Source organism: Argiope bruennichi, chromosome X2 (assembly GCF_947563725.1).
Source record: "Argiope bruennichi chromosome X2, qqArgBrue1.1, whole genome shotgun sequence".
Taxonomy (NCBI): Eukaryota; Metazoa; Arthropoda; class Arachnida; order Araneae; family Araneidae; genus Argiope; species Argiope bruennichi.
This window is the reverse complement of record NC_079163.1, coordinates 85,275,318-85,301,270: the sequence shown is the minus strand read 5'-3', so window position 1 is coordinate 85,301,270 and position 25,953 is coordinate 85,275,318. Positions and strand designations below refer to the sequence as shown.

The following is a 25,953-nucleotide window of genomic DNA, read 5'->3' as shown; positions in this document are numbered from 1 at the left end:
AAGAATTAATAGACGCTGATCAATTAACAAGAAAATATTAATATTCTATGCTCAACTACAAAAGGTAAAGAATTTCTTTGAAAAATTTATTTCATTTACATAGATATGACTTGTTAATTATTAAGAGTTCCCAACTTTTAGTTTATATTTTCTCCAAGATAAAGTTGAAGAATTTATCTGCAATTTAATAGGGATAATTTTTAATGGTTTATATGTAATAAAAAAATCAATTTTATCCCTGGTTCAATGATATGTCAAAAGAAATAAAACTTTTTCAGCTATGAAAAATAATTTAAATATTTGATTCAAGAGATATTGATATACTGAAGAGTTAAAAAAAATCACTTTGAAATAAATTTTAAAGCGAAATGATAAGCTACGGGAATGTAATATTTATGACAATTCAGCTACAAGTTCCCTGTAGTATGAGTAGAATTAATAACATTTATTGAAAAAAGCTTACTATTCAGTAATTTGATTTCCACATCTTTAAAATAATTTAGAAAATAAACACAACTACATTAAAAGGCATAAAGATATCAACAGAACTAAAGAAATTACAAAACATAATAAATAGACGGAATGAACAAATATTTATGTTCCCAAAGAACAGCTTTTTTTATATAAAATGGCTGTCAATGCTCAAACATTTATTTCGGTAGAAAATATTAATTATGTACAATGAAACATTTACATCTGCAAAGACAAACACATATGACTTCAAAATGAAGTTAGGATTTTAGAAATCAAAGATTACCACCAGTATAAAATATTTATCAAAAATTTAATCTGGTATACTTTGTAAACATCTATGAGGCATTTCTTGGCTGAAAAAGAAAAAAAAAAATTATATATAACAAAACAAAATAATTACAAAAAATAACATACATAAATATCCTTAGAAATAAGTTTAAGAGATCTTTAGAGGAAGAGGGGAGTACAAAAAAAAAAAAAAAAAAAAAAAAATGGATGTTTATATATATTAGTGTAATATACGAGATGATCGGTAATTTGTAAAACCCATTTAAATTTAAAACGGCGTCTCATATATCCAGAAAAGTAACGTGTATGTACAGTAGAGTGATTACATTAAATTTATTTCGGCAGGAGTAGTATTTAAGTACCCAGATAGGACACAAAAATTTCTGGTATTTGTAATGAAAAATAATAAAAAATACTTCACTTCATTTCATTTTTATACCAAAGCATATAAAAATCATCAGAGAGCATTTACACAGTTTTTTCATGTTTTGGTACCAAAAAATTTATTTTTTGAAGCCAAAACATGTAAAAATTACAACACCCTTCAATAATTTTCATTTGCATGTTTTATAAGTTTTGGTATCAAAAAGATGATATAGAAATAAATTAATTTTTATTATTTTTCATTATAAATATCTTATATTTTAGTATCCTATAAAGGAACCTATATGTTACAGTAGTGGGGAAAAAAAGATAGGGTCATCTATAATTTTCCGATATTTACTATGCTTTATAATATCATATACTAAATTTTTCAAGTAATTAAATATCTAAAAGAAGAAAATTATTTTTTACTAAAAATTTAATACAAAACAATAGAAAAATTACTAATCATTTTTTAAATATATGTACAGAGTGAAAGTTGGAAACAAAAATAAAGCCACTCAGTTTTTTTATAATTTTCTGGATTTATTTTTACATTAAATCAGTTATTAGATGGTACAAATTGCTTTCCCAAACAACTTTAGTTTATTAGAATTTATTTATAAAAACCAAAGATTTTATTAAAATTTTTTTAACTGCGCATGTTAATTTTACTAAAATATTTTTTGTGACCCAAATTTGTAACTGGTCCTTTTTTTCCCCTCCAATTCCGTCTGTGTAACAGTTACACAATAGTGAAACTATAATAAATTAAAATGAAATGTTATTTAAAATAACTTCAAATATTGGGGGGGGGGGGTCACTGGCTCTACCTTTTTTTTTTTTTTTTTTTTTTTTCTGTGCTAAGTTTAAAGTTTTTTAACATTATAAAGCTTTTTTAATTCATTGAAAAAAATGCTTTTCATAAAAATCAGAAATCAGTATCAAATACAAAAAAATAAATAAATAAAATAAAAATTAAAGTCTAAATTCAAATATATAGGCTCCATTTTCTTTCCCATTGTCGTTCATTCCTTGATATACGAATCTTATTTTAGACAATTCATTAAAATGTTTAATTCTTTTTCGATTATTTCAATTTTTTTTTATTATTATATCATTCGATTAGAAAAACAGTAAATTCCTCCCAGCCTTCATCAACCAATTCCACGCTTATTTTTTCACCAGTTTTCATGGATATTTGTTTTATTTCATTTACAGTATATTCTCAATCAATTTCAAGTTCATTTTTTTTAAAACGTGTAATTTCCGAACACAATCCGAGACGTTGAGCGTTTTCAGTGCTTGCACTGATTTCATTTCATTTTTTTTAAAGGGAAATTTTTTTTGAATTTAGAAATCTTTTCCATTATGAATAATTTGCTTAGCATTTTGCACAATTTTATCATAGCTTCTAATATATCTAAATAGTTCAAAATAATAAATAAATTTGATAAAAAAGATCTCTATTGAATAAACTATGAATATCATATAAATCTTCACATAAACTATAATGATTACATAAATATCATGATGATCATATAAAGTTTAAATATCAAAATAATCCAAAATTCTTCTTTCGTCAAAGCCAAACATGTATCTTTTATTTATTTATTGTATGTGAAACTGATTTACTTCTACATCTACAGAATCTGCTTCTCCTGTTATTTTCAGTCTCTATAACACCTCCAAAATCAGAGTCTCATCACTTGATTCTATACTTACTTTAACTGGATTCATATACATATAACGTTTCTTTTTAAAGTATATAATAATGTCTGTAATTTTTCTACTTTCCATAAAAATCTCAGGATTTTTTTTATTTTTTTTTTGGTAATAAGTATTTTTAAGTAATAAGTAAGTAACTTATAATTTCTGAATCTTTCTATATCTGGAAGATTCAAGTCATTCCGTCTTGTGGATAAAAACAGATGTAAGGCTTAGTCCTTGAATAAAGTCTCGAGTTGAGATTAACGAGTGTTATCTTTGACTTTAGCTAACACACGGCTTACCTACGCTAACTTTATCTACGTGATAATATATATACTAAAAATTTTGATAAGTAATACATTTTATGCAAAAAAGGATAATATTTAGTATCAAAAATAAATTTATCCGTATCATAATAAATACTATTTCTTGCATAGTTATCTTTGAAAATTAATTTTTCATTACAAAAATCATCCAATTAAATTAATGAGTATTTTGGAATTTATCAATAATTTTCTAGATCTTCGGGATGCAGGGGACAAAGTTAATGATGATGTGATTAATCTTAAAGAAGTGCATACCTTTTTCTTAAAATATAAACATAAAGAGTATAATGATCTATGTAATTTCGTAATTACAAATTGAATAAATCTTAATAAATATTTCGATTAATTATTCTGAGAAGGTGTAACATTTTATAGAATTATCTTTTTATTGTATACTTATATTACAGCACCAAAATTGTACAAAGAAACAATATCAAACAAATACCACTTTGTAAACTAGTTATTGTAGAAAGCTATCTGTAGATAAGCTTTCTCATTGCATAGACGATCATGGCCGATGGAAGATTTTAATTGAAAAAGAAAATCCTGAAAAAAAAGTATGTTTTCTATAAAAAAATAAAAAAAAAAATAAAAACACTGGAGTTATTGAATTTTCATACTTTGGAATTTATTTTATGGGGAGATATAATTTGTAATTTTTTTAACTAAAAAATAATTTTAAAAAATTTCTCAATACAGTATACATTATACAGTATTATATGCTTTTATAGCATAAACTCAAGATGAGGATACATTGTTTTATAATATTCTCAGAGCTTATAGTCGAGCTCTGAGAACTGTTATCTAAATATTTAATATATCTTATAGTTTCCTTATTTCCATGCTATTTTTTAAATCTTCTTTCTATTCAATAATTTTTCGCTTATCTCATTTTATTTTTACATAACAATATTTATTTTTATTTTTACATAATATAAAAATCTATTATAAATTTATTAACTTCTGAACTAAATTCAGATGACAAGCAATAGGAGTGACTATATCTTGATTTACATAAGTATAATTATATTTGTTTCAGTTCCTATTCTAACTTGATATATAATTTTGTGATCAACTAAATTCGGTTGGCCAGAATTTCCCACTATGTACTAAATATTTCCTTTAGTTTGTTCCTTTTTAAACCATCTATATAACCTTCAACTAGCGTCTCTACATAATTACTAGCATTAAAGTATGAAGGGATTTTCAACTTTAAAATTCACTGTATTTTTTATCTATAATTAATCTTCATAGATGTTAATATATTGAAATCTCCTACAAATTCATTAATAGTACAACTCTCTAAAGAACATAATATGGATATTTCGACCAAATTTTTATGAATGAATAAAAATGCATGCCTTTTTTCTTCACTTATGGTTTTGAAAGAGATATTTTCTACTAACTTTTTATACTTAATATTTTCTTTTTCTATTTTGATATTTTCTTTTCTATTTTTTGTAAATTTTTTCTAGTTTTTTTTCCCCGTATCATTTTTATACTTTTCATCAATTTTTTTACTATGATAATTCATTAAAATATCATTAATTTTAACTGAAAATTCAATGGAAATTCAACACACGATATTTGTACTAATTTGAAACATAAATTTTTCTAATTAGATTGTTATTTTCAATCTTTCTACTTACGTTTTTATCATTTGTCACGAAATTAGGTGAAAATTTTCAATAATGAATAAATTCGTGTAATTCTTTATTTTTTATCCCATTTTTATATCTCTTACCTCCAACTTTACATAGCTTCATAGCATTGAAAAGGCCAGTCTATATCCATATTAAATTTGAAATCTCAAAATAAAACAAACCAATATCTTGATTTGTTCAAAAGATATGTCCTTTTAAGACCACCTTTGTTCTATATATATATATTAGTAAAGCCTTTTATTCAATGCTTTTGCGATCTTCATAGATGCTAACATATTCAAATGAAATATAATATAAATAATAAATATATAATAAATAAATATAAAGTGATGATAATTATCAATTGTATTATATCCTATTATATTAAATAATTTTAATCGAAAATTAAAGATAACAAATATAAAGAAATATGTGACAGAATTATTATTGATACTTTGATAAAGTAATAATAACTAAACTATCTAAAACTAATACTTTTAATTACATAATTTTTTTAAAAAAAATTATTAAAGCGTTTTTGAAGTTAGAAAATGGATTAAAAGTTTAGGAAGTGAAATATGCAATGTCTAGTGATAAATGTATTAACACAAGATGCAATTCATGTGGTATCAAAAATAAAGGGTTATTGTAAGATATTTATATGTACTCAATCCCACTTTAAATGTGATTGCAATAGATTAATAAACCCTTGTAAAGGCATGTGTTATAACTACTAGTAAATGTACACACAAACAAAGTTTGTAGAGCTCATGCTAATTCTTAAGATAATATTTGTTTTCATTGTATATAATGATATGCCTTTTTAATATTAAAAATTTATTACATCAAACTAATATAAATAATATTCTTTAACTAAATCATCTATAATTATTATATATTATCTATATATAAATTATCTATATCTATTATTATATATTATCTATATAATTTTTAAATAAAACATCCTTTATATATAATTCCCTGGCTTCCAGGAGCCTAAATTAATCCACTAATTTTATTTTTTAAATTTTTAAAAATTCAATAAATGATAGTTGAGAAGCAGAACAATATGACGGATGCTGAGTGTATTTTTATTATCCTTTTTTTACCGGTGAAACTTCAGAAGAATCCAAGGAACTTTTAATCAAAGATATTTATAAAGAAAGAATGATGAATAGATTAAAATATTTTCAAACAATGCACAAAAGATCTCCTTAAAAGACAAAAGATTTTCATCCTAAAATATACAGTAGGAGTTTTAACAACTCACTGATTTTTACAGCAATGAAAAATAAATAAATTATCTTTATTTTGTTCCAAAAATATATTTGTGAACAACTGCTAAGGACAGATTATAAATAGCTATAAATTTTTAAAAAGTAAGCATCAATGGATCTAAAGAGATATAAAATAATGTGACAATTGCTAGGACATTGCAATAACGATAATTCCATTGTACTCTGAAATTCAGAAGAGTTTGAAAAGTGTTCAAGAGACAATATAAATCATTTTGAGTTGAATTCGGTAAAACGGAATAATAATAATAATAATAAATAAATAATGCAATTACTGTTTGCAGGTATTCTGACAGAAAATGTCAGTACGGGATATGTCCACAATGTCAGGCAATGCAAGATTCAACACGTTGTGACATGCTTTGAACAACATTATTCAAAAGCTGTTGGGGTAATTTATCCCTTACAGAGAGTGCCCTTCAATAAACAAGTTCACTCTCTGTCAGTGAGAGTGCCCTTGTTTATTGAAGGGCACTGTCGACCAGCGAAACTCTTTCCCAAAGCATCCTAACATTTCAATGGGATTCAGATCTGGAGAACGTGCTGCCCATTCGAGGCGTTGAATACCCTCGCTCTCTAGATACTTCTGGACGGCGACAATTAGAAGACATGTTGCGTTGTTGTTGACAAATTTACCACCGACAACACCATGAAACATACGTACCTGAGGCAGCAGAACATCATTAATGTATCGTTCGCCAGTCGTAGTCCCAGTTGAAAGGACAAAGAGGGATGTACGGCCATTGAGCATAATACCATCCCATACTATGAAAATACAAATAAAATATCTGTGCCTTTCCTGTATGTTTGCCAAAATATATGCAGTACCACTCTTACGCCCGATCAGTTATCGCTGACAATCATACGCGAGACTGAACCAACTCCCATCAGAGAAGAGTCCTAGTTCTTTTCCCTCCCATTGCGATGCTGGTGACACCATTCTAAACGGGCAGTACAGTGGCATCTGGATAATGGGATGAACACAAAAGGACAGAAGAAGTATAGTACTCCTTGCTACAAACGTCTGGCGACAGTTTTGCAGAGATCCGCTAGCCAGTAGCAGCACAATTTTTTACAGCGTAACTAGCTGCGCCGCGCTTGTTTCTTTTGTTTTATAGCATATACAAATATTTGGCAGGCATCGTACAGCGAACACGACCACCCACGTGACGTGTGCTATATAATTCCAGTTGTTTGAAATGATCTCCAAAGCATTGAAACAACACAGTGGCTGACGTCAAACTACTTGGCAACATTTGTTATATTTCTAATCTTCTTCAATCTTGCCAATCATATGGCCAATCTTGCCAATCATATCTAAGTAATGTCGGGAAGACATACCAAAAATTACGTCAATTGATTCTTTGCCGTTAAACTTTGAGTTTGAACAACAAATTGGTATCAATTCTTTTGTATCTCAAATCAAAGCTATCACGTATCAAACAAATTTGGTTATCCAAAATTTGAATTCACACAACACGTTTTACTGTTTCCCGCATTTATGCTAATTAAAATAATGGTAAAATAAACTAATAAAAAATACGAATTAAAAAATTCGAATGCAGATTTGAAAATTTTTTAAATAATCTCAATTCCATAAAAAACGGAACTTTTATCATAAACATAAACGGTGCTTGTATTAAAACAGGACCTAATATATGTCTTCCCAATTATCCAGACGTGTTACGGAAGAATAAGTCTAAGAAACAAAAACAAAAAATCGCAAATCGCCTTAAGTAAAATCATTCTATATTAAGGCAATCTATAACTACAACAATGGAATAAACTAAATATTATAGATATTATTATTAAAAAATTTTAAAAGATCGTATAAGTCCGCCAATTGAAAATTATTGTATGAAAGTTGCTATATATAAAACAAAACAATTTCCTGGTTCTACTAAAGTGGAAAAAATTTATCTAAATGATTTTAATATAAATTATTAAGCATTTATAAAAAATAAAAGGACTGTATTATATACTGATGAAAATATTTATAAAGAACCAATGCTTATTACAAAAAAAAATGCCAATTCTTCAAAATAAAGATCTGAAAACAAATGTTTTGAATGTGTTTACTGAAAAAGGATTATTTCTTACTTGTCAATTATTGGAAACCCTATATTTACATTAATTGAAAAGGATAAAATGAAAGGTTCAAAATTTGAGATGAAAAGAACAAGCAAAACTATTTTCAAAAGTAATATTAATAATGATAAAGAAATTAAAATATTTATTTATAATGACGAAGATGATATATATGGTGTAACTTATGAGTCATTAAATTTCTCAAAAGCTAAAAATTCCACAATATGATTTTATAAAAATGTAGGTGTATAAACATATACTTCAAAATCTAATGTAGATACTTTTGTAGAAAGTAGAAAAATTACAGACATTATTATATACTTTAAAAAGAAATGTTATACATATGAATTCAGTTAAAGTAAGTATAGAATCAAGTGATGAGACTCCTATTTTGGATGTGTTAAAGAGACGGAAAATAATAAGAGGGGAAACAGATTAGTAGATGTAGAAATAAATCAGTTTCATATACAAAAAAAGAGAGAATAAAATAAATGAAGGCAAATAAATAAAAGATACATAACTGGTATTTACGAAAGATAATTTTGGATAATTTTGATACTGTACCCTTGGAAATTAAATATTTTGATATTAATTTAAAAAAATGAAATGAAATAAACACAGTCATTCAGAAATCACATGATTGAATTTTGCAATGATTATCATGATATTTATGTAATCACTTACGTTAGTTTATGTGAAGATTTAAATAATATTCACAGTATATTCAATAGTTTTTTTATCAAATTTTTTTATTAATTTTGGACTATTTATATACATTAAAAGTTATGATGAAATTGAGCAAAATGCTCAGCAAATTATTCATAATGAAAAAGATTTCTAAATTCAAATTTTTTTTCCTTTCAAAAAATGAAATGAAATAAACGCAAGCACTGAAAGAGCTCAACGTCTCGGATTGTCTCGAAATAGCACGTTTCAAAAAATTAAATGAAATTAAAATTGATTGAGAACATACTGTAAATGAAATAAAACAAATATCAATAAAAAATAGTGCAAAAATAAATGTGAAATTAGTAGATGAAGGCTGGGAAGAATTGACTGTTTTTCTACTCGAATAATGTAATAATTAAAAAAAAATTGGAATAATCGAAAAGGAGATTAAACATTTTAATGAACTGTCAAAATAAGATTCATATATAAAGGAGAGAACGACTATGGGAAAGGAAATGAAGTCTATTTATTTCAATTTAGACTTTATTTCTTGTTACTTTTTTGTATTTGATATTAATTTTGATTTACATGAAAAATAAGCCTTTCTCCAATGAATTTAAAAAGCTTTAAAATCTTTTCAGAACTTCATTGTTCTTGAGCTTTATCGTCTTTAAAATCTTAATAAATTTGGAACATAGTAGTGTATGGATACCCCAAGTGGACATTAAAATTTCAGGCTTTTATAGTGAAAAATAATAATTCATTTCAATACCATCTTTTTGATACTAAATAGTATAGAAAACGCATATAAAATTATTGAAGAAAGGCGTAACGATTTTTACATGTTGTGACTTTAAAAAAAAAAAAGAAGTTGATATCAAAACATGGAAAAAAACATATAAACGCTCTCCGATGATTTTTATATTACTAGGGTAATCAAATTAGGGTAAACTCGAATTGGTTCGCTTGTAGTGGATGTATGGCGTGACACAGTTAACTGGCCTCAATAACAAATAACAACGTTTATTAACGCGAAGACAAGAATACACAGACGACAAAACACAGCCGAGGCGTACACAAACAATACACAGCAGCCCAGAATAAACAGCAGTTCACAAGTAGTAATCATTAGTAAACAACAACCATAGCACACAACGCAGAACTCAGCAAGGGGAATCTACACAGCTATTCACTAAAGTTTCCCCAAATGTCTGCAATTCTTCGTGTCTTCTCGCTTTAGCTGTACCCAACTGCCGACCCACTACAATACGATTGGCTGCTCCACACACGATTCGATGCTGCTTCAATACTTATCTCCAAAACTCAGCGCGCGGTACCAATTCTCAAAGCTCAATTGCTTGAGTGGACGGTTTAGTGGATTTTAACGGTTTAGTGGATTGGTTGGACTGATCCAGTCAATTTCTCGTTGACTCACTATAAGACTGTCTTCAGTATGGACTGCAGATCTTTTGTAGTTTCTGAGGCAGGGTACAGAAGGTTCTCGAATAGTTATGCATAACTCGCCTCCTATTCATCTTACCTCTAAAATTTCGCTAGATTCTATTATTATCCATTTTCTTGCCAAATTTGTCGACAAGCCCAGGGATCATTGACCCGGCATCCGATTAGTATCCAATAGGGTTAACCATAAAACTCTTTCCTACGATGGAACTAACTGTGCTGGGAAGCAACATTACAGATTTGTAACATTATGCTTTTTTTATCAAAATTTATAAGAAATTAATTATATCTTATTATTTTTCATTGCAAGTATCTGAAATTTTAGTATCCTATAAGGGTACCCATATACTACAGATAGGTTATAGTACCTCCAGTGGCGAAATAAAATAAATAAAGGAAATCGGTCATAAAGTCCAGTTAGCAAAACGTACACTATACCATTATACAAACACAGGAAAAAGTTCCATAGTGTAATCTGCAAAATTTAACAGATTTATATGTGATAAAAATTATGAAGTGACTTGGAAAAGAGTTCTTCCAAAAAATTGAAAAATTTATTCTTCTAATAAGGTTACTTCAAAGGTCAGGTGTATGAAACTGTATCGACAAGTATGCTGGATTTGCGGCAGCGTATCATCGATAGCTGCGCTATTGTCACACCGCAGATGATTGGGATTGTGCACGACTTTGATCAAATACAAATGTGTATTGAGGCCAATGGTGACCTTTTTGACTACACAGGTTGCTTTTGTTTAGCAATACATATTTCTTTCTTGCTAATGTGTGTCTTTTCCTTTTCCTATGTACTCCACTGAACAACACACATTTGATTTTGACGTTTTCAAGTCTGCACAAAGTTTATCAAGAAAAAATGTTTAAATTATCAATCTGGTTGCTGTATGGCCCCGAGATTTTACTCAGGTATTTTGATAGTTGCCCGAAGGCTGTGACATCAAATCCACAGATTCCGCAAAGATTCGGGGGAGGCCCCCGACTGTGTTTTCTAGATTTTTCTATTAGTATTTATGCTTACTTTCTTCGTTGCTGAAATTTCATTTTGCCATTGCTTAGCTCTGAAAAACTTTATGATAACATCAGGAAATGCATCTTTAGTTATAGAACTAGTCCTTTATCAAATAACGGGAAATTCATAATTTTAATCGTCAATATCTATGTCAATTTTACAGATAACTCCATAAAACTTTTCCCTGTTTAATGTTTTTAGAAGTGTTTTTATTATGGTATAGCGTACATTTTTCCGAATAGGATTTTTTTGCCAATCATTTATTTTTTAAGTTATTTTTGAAACTTCTTACTTCACCGCTTGAAGCACTGCAACCTACCTCAATAAATTCTGCATAGTCACTTAACTACTAGTACACGTTACTTGCCTATTATATTAAATGCCATTTTGAATTTCAAGGGCTTAACAGAACTTTACCAATCACTTATACATGCTCCACAATAGAACAGAAAATTGACATTTTTCATAATATGTTATACTAATGTTTCAAGAAAAAATATAACAAAATAATAATAATTAAGAGCTAAACCTCTCTTGAGCTTCTCTACAAAGTAGCTCATGATTGGTCTGAACTGATAGGACATCTATTTCATCTCCAACTATTTGCTGGTCGTTTGTCAAGGATTCTGTAGGTGGATTAGGATTATGATTGATGACTTCCTAAATGAATAAAGTTTTCAAGTTTAGTAACATTAATAAAAAAAAAAAAAAAAAGAAGAAGAAGAAGAATTTGGACTCATTATAAACACAATTTAAATTGAAATTCTTTTGTTAAAAAACAGTTTAGATAAGTAAATAATTATTTTCCAAAAAACAGTTATAATAGATGATACTGTTATAGCTGCTCAAAAATTATTCAGAATGCAATCAGACATAGGAAGCAAATTTACACAATGCACTAATTTCAAACAAGGAACACAAAATTTAGCCTGTTTTAATATAAAAGATACAAAATAAATTTTAAAAAATATTTGAAAGCCCAAATTTCTAAAATATTACTGGAGAATTAGCATTTATTCCTTTTTCTATCAACCCCCCCCCTTTTTTTTTAAAAAGCAATTCCAGACCTTGAGCAAATTGAAAATATTTAAATTAAAAAGGAAATGACATATAAAATCATGAAATATGTATGACAAGTAAAAGATTTGTAGATTCGAGTCAAACTATTATGCTAGCAATATTGAATCTGGCAGATCCAAATGTTAAATTTGATAACACAACATTAAAATAAGCTTTAATACGGAATAAGATAATTGTACATTCAAAATAAAAATAAATTTAAAAAATGAATAACTGCAATATTTATTGAAATTTCAAATTAGTCCTTATCTGACACTAGATTATTATGCACGACAAATCTGACAAAGCACTGTTGTCACTGGAGAGATGGCTTATGATGTTAACTGTTTAACCACATCTTGCAAATGAACAAGAGTTTAAAATAAATCAATGCTGATATGATATGTCAGCGCATTTTCTCCCCACTTCATGGAATTAAAGACACACACACATTCGTATCTCTTTTAACACACTAGCTTTTCTTTTATAATTTTATTCTGCAAAATTTCTCAAGAAAAGCCATTACAAGGATCATGATGAATTCATTTTCAAATGATATTGTTTAGCGTCATCAGAATTCATTTCAATGCAATATTCATAGCGAATGTGGCAAAGAACTGATGATCATTTTTGAATGAGTGGAATAAATTTTTGTCAAATAAACAATATTCTTCCGGGTTTTTTTTTTTTTTTTTTTTCAATATCTAAAAAAAATAAAAAAATACTTGAAGTGCAAAGAGATATAATGAAGAATAAAAACACCGTAATAAATCGGATGTGACTGGTTAAATCAGATACGGTTGAGTTCTGTTGAATGCCATATATCTTTAATCAAGTTTACATTGGAACTAACTATTGAATACAAAATCAACTAATCTCTAAAAATATAATCAAACAAATCATGTTCTTATAACAATTTTACTTACAAATCATTTTACCATATAATATGCGATTAAGTCTACATATTAGAGAATACCAAAATTAAGCAGAGGGTTGCTATTCAAATTTGAAAAAAAAAAATCCCTGTGTTTTCCCTGCACATATATGAAATATTAGAGGAAATGCGCATATATGCAATATTAGAGGAAAGCAAATTATAATGGAATAATAATACTCCATAGTTTTAATGAGTGTAAAAGGCAAGATTCTTCAATAAATATTGATTTAAACAAGATGTATATTTTAAAATATTAAAATTTTTGGACATGTGTTTAAATATTTTAATGTATTCTTCACAAATACCCAGCTAAAAACTCCTTATTTTTTCCCCTAGTTTCAGAAGCTCCGCTAATAATCAAGTAGCTTGTAGTTCCTATTCAAAAATCAGTACTATTTCTCTGCCTTAAATTTTTAGGATCAACAAGCTCTCTCAAAATTCAGTATCGGATATTTTTGCTTCTTCAATTACGTTTCCTTTGACAATGTTTATTATTTTTTTTATTATTGTTTCACAAAAAAGACAGATTTTGACATAAGAAGGGCACGATTAGTTCAGATGTCTACATTTTTTAAAGATATAGCTGAAGAATATTATCAAGAAAAACCATCATTGGCCAGAATCAATTTATCCTAACAAGCATTTATCATATTATTACTCGTGGCAGATCCAGGCATTTTTTTTCTTCATATTGAAATGTTGTGAATGTCAAAAACTTTTAGAGTGCTCTCGATATTTTCTACCCAGCGGAAAGAACAAAATTTCAATGAAAATTCAGAATTATAACTGCCTGGAAATCGGCACATCTAGCTGAACTGCCTTTAAATATTCTATATATTTCTCTTAGAATAACATCTTCTTTTCATTCAGTAGATTTATGTTCAGACTGAAGCCATCAATGGATTATGTGTAGTCCACAAGTATCTAAATGTAAAATTTCACAGTCATTTTTGTATGAAAATTTATTATATTTTCTCACACAGTTATAGATCTCGCTCATCCTCATTAGCTTCAAAGACAGCAACTGTCTCTGAAATCGAAATTAGACTGATCTATACAGAAAAAAAGGGAAAAAAGTAAAAAAAGGTGCGAGTTTCTGCGATCACACAGTTGTATCATTATTGGTGCTATGGCTAAGATCTTGCAATGTTCAGATGTAGGCATTTTTTAGATGGAAAAAATGGAACTAACAAACTTAAAATTCCCTATATTTTCCGGTTTTCCTGGCAGATTATTAGATAAATATTCCCCTAAATTTGATTTGCAAAAAGTGTACAAACTGCTTTTGAAAACATGGTGATTCCAAGCACTATTATTAAAGAAGTGGTAGAAATACCTTTCATTTCGATGTTCTTTTAGCTACATCTGCAACAAAATCAAAGTGCAACATACGATTATTCTGAATCTAAGTATCGCTAAAAGTATTGCCAAAAGTATTGTATCTAAGTATTTGCCAAGACAAGTGCATCATTAATAAAACTGTAACCATAAAAGCATAATGAAACTTTGTTTTATGCGATTATATATGACGATTTTTTGTTGAAACTGAATAATTTGTAAATATCCAGGTAATTTACGAATACAATGCAAAACAAATTGCAGTTTTGTTCCTTCTTGCATTAAAGTAGTGTCTATAACCCACCAAGAAAAGATATAAAATCAACTGAATATCATTCAGCTATAACTAGATTAGAAATAATAAAAATAGGATTAATTTAGTCTCAGTTTTACTGTTATTATTCTAAAACTTTCATAACAACAACATTTAATAGAAAAAAATATTTATAATTGCCAATAAACTGCACATTTTTTTCATACAACTTTCCTCTTTCTGTCTAAAATTGACAAGATAACACCACAGTCACAAAAATGCAAAAAGTACTTTTAAGAATTGCTTTGCCTTTGATTACAGGGTAGAAATTGTGACAAAACAGTTAAGAAGCAATATATGCACATAAAGAATGAGTTTGAAACTTTAGCATTTCAAGTCTTTATGCAAAAACTGTACATGAGTTTCTCAGGAATTTCCGCTTATCTCTGGGCAAACAAAGTATGAATGCGAAATTGAGTACAAGTCTCAATTCAAAAATATAAATTATTGATACTCTACATATTGAGTTAGACATATTCAAACAAACTTTTGAAGCAAAAGCATAAAGTATAGTGGAGAGACGATCTGATATTTTCATAACAGAAAATAATATTTTCAACAGTTTGCAGATAAAAAAAATTTACAAGCTACTTCAATATTTAATCTTCACACAAGTACTATAGAAAAATATCTATAAATATTAAAGACATTCATTACCATTATACATTTGTACTTTTATTTAAAATTTCCTTATTGTATAAATTTCATAAGAAATCTTAAATTTCTTACTTTTTTTTTTATTTATTATTCCGCTCCGTACACCTTTACTACTATATTCCTGCTAAATACCTTCCCATTTCCTAAAAAGAACTATTAAATCTTTCGAACTTCTTGTTACGAAAAGTAGAATAAAATTTATAAACAATTAACAATAATTAACAACAAAAAACAATAAGTGATTAAATAGGAATTCAAGTAAGACCTAGACCATTTAATACCTATGTGAAAGTACTCAGTTCATATGGAAGAAAACTTGCTACCTAGTATATAAATGATTAATTATCTTAATCATTAGTTAAACATTTTCTGAATTTTGATTTATTATAATACATAAAATTCAAATCAAGTATATACTAACATTTATAAAAAGTACAAGAATTTTTAATACAAAATGGTCTTACCTGTGAATGTTTTTGGATATCAATATGTACAAGCAAACATGAAAGCTCCAGTTCCTCACTAAATTCATTCTTTAAGGAAATTGATCTATAACCTATAATTATGAACATAATTATCCATGAAATTGTAAATGCAAAACTTTTTTTAAAATAATCAAAACTTTTAAAATGTCACAAGTTTCCAAGATCCTTTCTAAAATTAATATATTGAATGCATCTTAAATTATTTCCATAAGTGTAGCATTAATATAAATTCAAAGGGCTTATTAGATTGTTTGAAAAACATATACTATTAAAAAATAAAGCTCTCAACTCAGTACTATAATTATGGTGTGGCTGTGTGTTTTATAGCTTATTACTTAAGTTAATTAAATTCAAATTTTGATTTGAGTTTGGAATGAGAGTTAATTGCATATAGGAAAAAGCTTTTTCGAATTTTAACAGAATGCAAATCATTTTATTCTTGTTATTTTTGTATAAGTATATATATATATATATATTGTATATATGCCTTGTTATAAGGCAACTTCCTTTTCTGCAATCTGTAGACAAGTTCTCATGTTAGCATTTGCATTTTGGCACTCATAAGTAATGTAAAATTACAATAAAAGTTACTCTTTTAATTCAATTAAAAAGAGAAACATTAAAAAAAAGCCATAAACATATGTCCTCTGATAGTGAAGACTATACCAAGAATGGAAAAACTTTTGTTTATAATTCCAAGAAATTGGAGATGATAAAAATTCAAGAAATAACTGATTTTTGACTGATGAATTTTGATTACAGATACCATATATTTACATTTAAGGTATTTAAACAAATAAAAAGTGTCTGAACAATAAAAAAAATACTTATATTTTTGTAACTCAATTATTAATTCATACAATCCACATAGTTACAAGCTAGTCTCTAAGAGTGAACAAACATAAAAGACATTCAAATCCTTTACATTTCTAATTAAAAAAAAAAAAACTAAATTTTGTTTTAAATTTTAGGACGTATATGTCTGAATATTCTCTATATATTTCCAAAAATTAACTGTACATTTGAGAATTTTTCATTTCTTATTAAACATAATTCAAGTGAAATGAAATTTTATACAAAAATAACAAATCAATAATTTTTTTTAAAAAAATTTTTTGCTTCACCTACACTATTTTAAATTCATGTTAAGTTTTTAAATTCCATAATATGCCCATTACTGATATATTATTATTCATCCCTGATTTTTAAAAAAAATACAGCTGGTACAACTAAATACAAAATATTTTTTGCTAAACAAATTTTTTAAACAGAAATTTAAACATAAAATTAAAAGAAAAATTGTATGCAGTGAAGATATAAAGAGTTATTTGAATGGAAGGAATTTATATTGCATAAAGGGGAGAAGTATTCTTAATATATAAAGTAAATACCTGTTCTTAAACAGATGATGGGATAAGCAGCCTGCGCAAGAAAGTTTGGGTCACCAAACATATCTTCATATTTAACAACAAATCTGATAATTGCTAACTCGGGATTATAAACAGTCCATCTAAAAGATTCCTTCCAAACAGGATTCAAACCATTATCTTCTGCAAATAATAAATAGACTAGTAAAAAATAATTCTATTGAAATTCACTTCAATATATGAAAAAATATAAAAGTTACTTTTGCTCCATCTCAAAAGCATCTTAATATGTAAATTTAAAGCAACTGAACGGAAAATCATATATAATTAATTATCAGTCAAATTTCTAAAATATCAGAATTTCGGTAGTTACAGTAAACTGCAGCATATTTACACAGCTTTTCAACCCAATTTTCATGAAATGGTTTTTTACTAAGGTGAAAATAAGAAAATTTATTACCTCTTAAAACAGATTTTAATACTGAAAAACAGCAATATCCCCCGCCCTCACCATATATGCACTGAAGATAAAATATATTCCGTTTCAACAAGCCTAAGGTTCATTTACTTTTGTCTTTCCTCTTAAGTAATGAATCTATCCGTCATATATGCAACAATACAGCTGGATTAAAAGAAAATTTATCGACCATAATTAAAAGTTTAAATTAGTTCCAGGGAATATGGGGATCCTAATGTATTAGTAGACATCTTTACAAGTCAATAAGAAAAAGGACAAAAAAAGTCGTCTGATATAGAATATTTATACCCTGCAAGAAAAATATTAAGCTTTAGGAAGATAATTGACAAACTTATTCTAGGAAACTGATCATAAAAAATCTTTTCATAAGCTTAATAAGGTTTTGCACATTAATCTGAAATGAAAACTTAATAGAAAAGATTTATGTCTTAGTTATAATTGAAGCAATTATTTGAAAAATGACATACAACACTTTTTTTTTTTAAATTAACCTTTTTTTACAAACTGATTCTTCAGAGATCAATGCAGACAGAGATTTCTAAAGACAGGTTAATGCCTATATTAAACTTGAAAATCGTCTTTTCTTCAGAAAAGCTAAATCAGTGAGAAAACAACTGATCATGCTTTAAACTTTCAGTAGTTTCTAGGTTTTGTTTAGAATTTACAAATAAAAATTTATCAGAATTTACAAATTCCTATTCAGATAATATTTTATTTTCGCCAATTAAATGTGTCTTTTGCAAACATAATCTCAGAGACAATACTCATTTTCTTTTCATCTACAATGAAGGAAATGGAGCAAATGGTTTTAAAGGAGTATAGTCATTTCCTTGAGGCTATTTCGTGAAAAATTAGAGAATATTATGTTTTTTCAGACATATGTGGTCAGTTCAGATCCATAAATATCATATAATAGTTAGACTGGTGCCAGCATTACTATTCTAAATTATAAAAAATTTCAGATAATTTAATAATACTCTCCTATCTGATATCATTCATTTAGAGACAAGGATTTTGATAAAGGGATAAGGATCGAATTTATGGTAGTGAACAACATACTAAATACTTAAAACGTTCCTCTAAAAGTCAAAGTATTCGACAAAAATATAAATTGCAAGAAATGGTAGCTTCAACATTATACAAAAATAACAAATTCTGCGGAAACGTATAGAAGAGCAGCATAATGACATCAGAAAATTGTTTACAAAATTTAACCTTTTATTCAACGGTACGAAGAGTGAGAAATTGACGATGACAAAAGACTCCACTGACAGTTTCTCAACAAATGTTTTCTTAGTCAAAAACGATAGAAGGGAGCTTTCTGGAATTTTTAATAGATTGGACTATGCCCAAGCTCTTGCAATAAAGGAAAGCAAAATAGATAGACGCCAGAAACTGTTAGATTACATACCAGATAAATTTAAAGTTTTCTGAAACAATACCATTAACTGTTGAAAAACTAAGACATCTAATGATCTTCATCTCAAAGAACGAAATCGAGACATTTGATATTTCTTTTCTCTTACTAATGGTATTTAATATCTTCATTTTGACCTTAAAAATAATTAAGATTTTTTGGAATTTTAAACAGTTGTTTTACATTAATTTCGTCTTCATACATTCATTTATAATTTATTAGATGGGAAAACCCATAAATCAATGTACTTAAAAATTAATTATTGCATATGGAGCATTTGCAAGAGTCAATTACGTAATTTTTCTTAGTAAGAAACACAGTTATTGCGAAAACTTTTTTTTTTTTTTTCATTTCCTAGCAATTAATCTTTTAATGACAAGAAGAATTTCTGAAATAACTGGTTCCATTACTTTGAATCTTATTTCCTTCTCCAAATAAATATTTGAACAAGAAAGTCGTTTTCAAAATTTCAGAAAATTATGCATTTCTTATTCTGTTGAAAAAAATGCTAAAGTCAATTTATTATTGATGTTAATAAAATTCAGAATATCTTCAAGACTTTGAAATTATCATTCAATCCAAATTCATCTCATTATATGGTGAGAGTTATTTAATCTAAAATGGTACTGTGAATGTAAAACATTGTGTACGATTAACAATTTATACCTTTTGTACTGGTTTTAAAATGATAACAATCATATTCAGCACCAACAAACTCAACTTCAATGAAAGGGCTCACAATTCCTTTACTTGTTTTCATCAAATGGCGAGCAGCTATGATCTAAAAACGGACAGAATTTTAACTAACAAAATTTGAAAATTACTCTTAATAAATACAAAGGAAAAAGAAATACAACAATATTATGTTATAACATTTACATAATATATAACAAAAAAATTCATGTTTTCACACAGTAATAAATTTAATCAAACAAAGCCACAAAATTACATTAATAAATCTTTCAATCAAAGAGCAAATTTAAAACGCAAATGACTTCCATGGAAATGATTGCATAATTTAAAATGCATTATAAACTATTATTTAAATAAAGTCAACAGCACAATGCAGTTTTTTTACATTTAGCAACACAAACTAATAATTTGACATGTCTTTACAGGTATACAAATTTCAACTAGCAGAGTATATTGTTCAAATACTTTGGGAAAAGATGAAAAACTTTTTTTATTAAGTGAAGCACAAACATATAATACATGAACATTTAAAACTGTAAGTAATAAAATGACTTTTAAGTACATAACAGTTCTAAAGCAAATAATGTAGATAAACCCAAATGCATACATGCATCATTTTTACATTTTTGTTGTTTTAAAAATTAATTTTGAAAATCTAATGATTAATCATTAAAAAATTTACTTGTTACGTCTTTAACAACAGATATGAAAGTTTTTCAAAAGATATTTTGAAAAACTGTTTTGTTCTCTAAAACGGGTCCCATAAGAATAACTCCTATGCATTAAGCAACCTTTAAAAAGGTTATATAGTTTATCAGGAATATATATTCAAAAGGCACTAATATCATAGATTTAATAAGTCCAACTTCAGCATTAAAAATAGCCAGCACACACACACACTCACACTCACACACACAATTATATATATATATTAAATTCTAACATACAAACAGTTAATGTATCAAAATTTAATAATTAAATATAAAAAAATGAACATATTTAAATGAAATGCTCCATCGGTTATAATAAGTTACCCTACACTATGAGGAATTTTGAAGTCCCATGTATAATGGCACACATTTCTCTTACAGGTTCGTGGATATTACACTAAGGATAAGCAGTTTATCTGATGCCATTTTCATTTTCTTAGTTAAAAGTTTACAAATACAGGCTTGAATTAATTAATATTTTATCATCATAAATTCAAGTATTGATTTCATAATGAGTAAGAAAATAAATTATACTAACTAGATGCAAAGTAAAATTTCGTGTATAAATGGATCAAAGAAATTCTTTGTATCTAAAAAAAGGATCGTGAAAGGAAAAGGAGGGAAGAAAGCTGGTCTACTTTAATACTTATATAAATATATTGCAGAGACTAAAAAACAAAGTAAAATACGATGTTAGAATTAAATATAATGAAAAAGCAATTTCTAAATTTATCATTTACTTAAATAATTTATAATTTTCATTACATACTTGAGACAAATTATAGGAAATTATCAAACTAAAAACTTACAATACGAGAAATAAAAATTCAACAAAATTAATACAAACCACCATAAACAAAGAGAAAATGGATAAATCATTGCAACTGGTCAAAAGAAAAAAAAATACAGTTCAAATTACAAATAAATATAAATACAGAAATGCTCTTGTTTTTAAAAACTAGTCTACCTTTCATAATAATTTCAGTATCACAGTCATTAGTTTAGGTCCAATGAAGTATCATATAAAAAAAAAGTGAAACACAAATGACAGAAATTGCAGATCATAATTGGAATTTAAATTTGAAAATTTTTTTAATTTCTTACAATTTTGTGCAGTTGAATTCAATTTATCAAATATTTTTTAAATATATACTTTTTTCCCCCCATTTCTGGATAGCTCAAATATGGGAAAAAAACCAGTAAGTAGAATGTTTATGTTTATGTTTTTAATTACAGCTACTAAATATATATAGAAATATTTGATTAAAAAACTGTTATACACCCACACACATAAGCGACAAACAAGACATTTATACTAGATAAAAAATTATATCATAAATAACATTCAAAAAGGAACAAAATTAAGTAAAGCAGTAATTTATTTATTTTCTCATTTTAGTCAAAACTATTCCAACTTTTCAATTTCAACTATATACATAATTAACTTTATACTAAAAATGCATTCATCAAACCCAAGTTGAAAACAAATATATCTAACTGCAATGGCACAAGTTAGAAGTTATGTTACAAAAGAATTATTTCTATGGATTAAAATGTGGTATTGTTTCGTAAACAATATAGCTATATTTATCATATTTCCTAAAGTTTTGGGAATAATTACAATAGCAATAAGTGACTATTTTGTATGCCCGTTTACATGAAAAAGTATTTTTTAAAACAATAACAAAAATGTGCAAATTTTGCCTTTACAAAAGTGCACAATTACCTGAACAGTCAGAGTAAGTGGCTCCACATCTTGTAATGTACTTCGGTCATAAGGATCAAAGTTATCATCAAACATACATTTAGGTCTCAAAACATAACCACACCTTAAAAAAAAAATTTTTTTAATGTTTAAAACACAATTACAAAATAAACATCAAATGAGACATACAATAATTATTCAACAGGTAATGGTGAAAAAAAAATATAAGATCTCTAGAAGACAAACGTTACCAAAAGGAAAAGGATGATCTTTTATATTTGGATTAATTTCACTCTTAACAAATATTTCTAGAGAGAAAGAGGTTACATAATCCATTAAAGGATATTTCACCCAAGATCATTTTGATAGTCTATTAGAGTTGAATAATTTTCATAAAATCAATATATACATTCAATTATAAATCTAATACAGAAAAATGTTATTATTGCAATCAATTAGGTATTATAGCTAGTTCTGTTTCATTTTCTTCTCAAACAGTAGCCTAAATTTGTATTTTACTTTTTTTACTAATTGCTTTTGACTGCCCAAGCATCTTGGAGAAATATCAATATATTCAAAAAAAATTTTATTTTATGTTCCAAATACTTGATTCAATAAGCACTTTCTTCAAGAATTAAAAATAAGAGATTTATATAATCATAAATCACACATAATATAATAAATCAATAAAAGATAATGGAAGTTGATTATATGGCATTATATAAGGCAGTTTTTATTCCAACATGTACTTACTTTCCATTCTGTAGAAATCTTGCTTGATTTAGCTGCATTGCTCTATCTAAATAAAAAATTCAAAACACACAAAATAAATAAATGCCTTTAATTGTGAAATAAACAACATTTGAGCTCAAATGGAAATATATTTAATTCAAGAATTAGTTAATTAAATTAGACTATTATTACTCCAACTATCAAGTTAATTTCCTATTTTAAGATAGTGTTCCTATGCAAATTTCAAATGAAATGTCTCACGATTGTATTAGATTTCGTAACTAAAAAATAAATCGTTTTTCTAACTTCTTTTTTAAAATATTAAACAAATTCTTTAACAAATCGAATTTTATAGAAGAAAACTAATTTTTCATTCCTTAATAGTAACAGCATAAGAAGTTTTTGAAATATTTCAAATGGAAGTGAAATATTTTCATGCTTACCTGCTGTCTGATAATTCAATGCAACCATTTGAACTCCAGCATTCCACATTTTTATTGGATCATAATTAGATGAATCAATGCGGCTTCCTTTAGGATAGACTCGACTAAACTGTGTCCTATGATACTTATATATAATTAAGATAAATAATATTTTATATTCATTAAAATTTTCTCATTAGATTATTAAAAAGAGTAATTACTTTTAAGCCTTCCCAATAATATATTTATAAGCATCAAAATCCTAGTTAAATACTGAAAATAAATGAGATATTAATTAAACATCAGAATATCCAATATCAACAAAGCTAAATCTGACAAGAAAAGATTTAACAAATTGCAAATTAAAATCAAGCCTGACCCAATCTCCCAAAAGAAAATATAAAAAGGATATTTCAGAAGAAACTTGCATTTTTCAGGTCCAACCCACTTCTCTATTTTGGTTTCAGGAAAAGAAGACATCTCAGTGAAATTTCCAATTTCTTGAAAGGAAGACAGAAAGATATCAAAATAGAACCAGTTTATTTAAATTTCTAATTTAATATTATAATGAATATACACATGTATGAATGAGTAATTGCTGTATAATTTAATAATATAAAATACTTTATAGAATTTTAAAATGCACAAATAAAATTTTTATACAAATATAATGTATCACACTTCTTGTTCAGGAAATGAAAATTCAAAAGGTGGCTTCATGCTTGGAGTACATGTATTTAAATGAAACATAATTCATTAATTATAACAAAGTGAATTTCAAGTATTATCTACAAAAAAAAAAAAAAAAAAAAAAAAAAAAAAAACCCTTCTATGGTCTAAAATTTCCATGCACAACAAAAATGGCAGTTGAAAGAGGTGAACAATTAAACTCTATATTTATTTATATCCATATGTCATGTTATAGGTAACAGCAATGCAAATATATAATAAAAGTAAAAATTTCAAAAGTTTTCCAAAACTTTATTTATAATATTTCACAGAGCATATTAAATCACTTTCTTACTTATGACATCAGTGACAGGGGATTTTCAAATGTTCTAAGAACTCATGTAAAGTCAACTTATTCATCATTTTGTAAAATACTTAATAAACCTTTTACAAAGAAATCTTTCGTGTTAAGCTTAAATTCTTTTTAATTTTCCTCACTTGCTTTATCACATAAGAATACTATGCTAATTTGGTTATCATCGCAAACCCCATTACAGAATTTGTTGAATACTATTTAAGTGAGAATCTTTCTCTCTGTCTCTCTCTTTGTGTGTATGTGTGTGTGTTCAACTCCTGCTCACACCAGATACATGATTGTAATCTTATAACTTTTCTTCCAAATTAGTCATGGATGGATCTTGAAACTATCGTCAACATATAAAACCAGTATAAAAAAAGCTCTGATTAAAAATATTAAAAAATGGAAATAAATTCAAAATTATTATGAATACTGATTCCTCTTAAAATGAAAAATTGTAATCTTTCAATTAACTGCCTCCTCAAAAATGATATCAATTACATTTTTTTTCTAAATTTTCTTAAAGTCTATAATAATTTTCAATCATCAGCAGAAATATGATCTACTACTGGGTTACTCTTAAAATTAATTTATTATACACATTAATGCATATTATTCAAATTGTTTTAAAACTGTAAAACAGTCCAGGATAAATTTTCAAGCCACAGAAACCGTTTAACTCTAATAAAACACAAATAAGTATTTGTTAAAATTATAGAGATATATTCAAAATTGATTTTTGAATATAACAGATTAGACATTATTTTATAAAATTTAATAAGATTACAAAAATTAATACAATTCTCTCATTTATAAATAACAGGGTTGCCACTCAAATCCGGGAAAAAAATTCCCAGTATTTTTCCCTGTACGTTTAGACAATATAAAAGGAACGAAGTGAACAGCATTCATGCACTAGTTATAATACAATACCTTCCCTCTTGCCCTACAATTTTTATCAGTGGAAAAAGTAAAGGAAAGTAAGCAAAAGTTCAACATTACCTGAAATAATAGTATATAAAATGAATATTTATATTTACATACAAAAAAGAAAAAAAAAAAAACACAAATTCCCTTCATTACTGCTTAGCATTTAGTAAGACAAATTCAAAGGTTGTGTGTGTGGGGGGGGGGATACTGACTACTTACCAAAAGCTTTCTAATTTAAAGTCAAATGAAATTAAGGACTGAAGTGAAATAAACAGAAAATAATAATCTTGCTATCATGATACAAACTATTTAACGATTATTTCACAAAATATATTATAAAGC

The 25,953-nt window shown here is 26.8% G+C and overlaps 1 protein-coding gene across 1 annotated transcript in view; it reads right to left on the bottom strand.

Moving 5' to 3' along the window:
- Positions 1-212: 212 nt before the first annotated feature.
- Positions 213-25,953, bottom strand: part of LOC129960925 (1-phosphatidylinositol 4,5-bisphosphate phosphodiesterase gamma-1-like) — an 84,063-nt gene continuing 58,322 nt past the window's right edge. The window contains exons 23-31 of the mRNA XM_056074669.1: positions 24,069-24,154; positions 23,676-23,802; positions 23,254-23,299; positions 22,522-22,624; positions 20,059-20,173; positions 17,522-17,680; positions 16,110-16,201; positions 11,871-12,001; positions 213-827 (exon numbers count right to left, since the gene is read on the bottom strand). Of these exons, the coding sequence (XP_055930644.1) occupies positions 785-827; positions 11,871-12,001; positions 16,110-16,201; positions 17,522-17,680; positions 20,059-20,173; positions 22,522-22,624; positions 23,254-23,299; positions 23,676-23,802; positions 24,069-24,154 (902 nt within the window). The 3' untranslated portion in view covers positions 213-784. The remainder of the gene's footprint in view (positions 828-11,870; positions 12,002-16,109; positions 16,202-17,521; positions 17,681-20,058; positions 20,174-22,521; positions 22,625-23,253; positions 23,300-23,675; positions 23,803-24,068; positions 24,155-25,953) is intronic.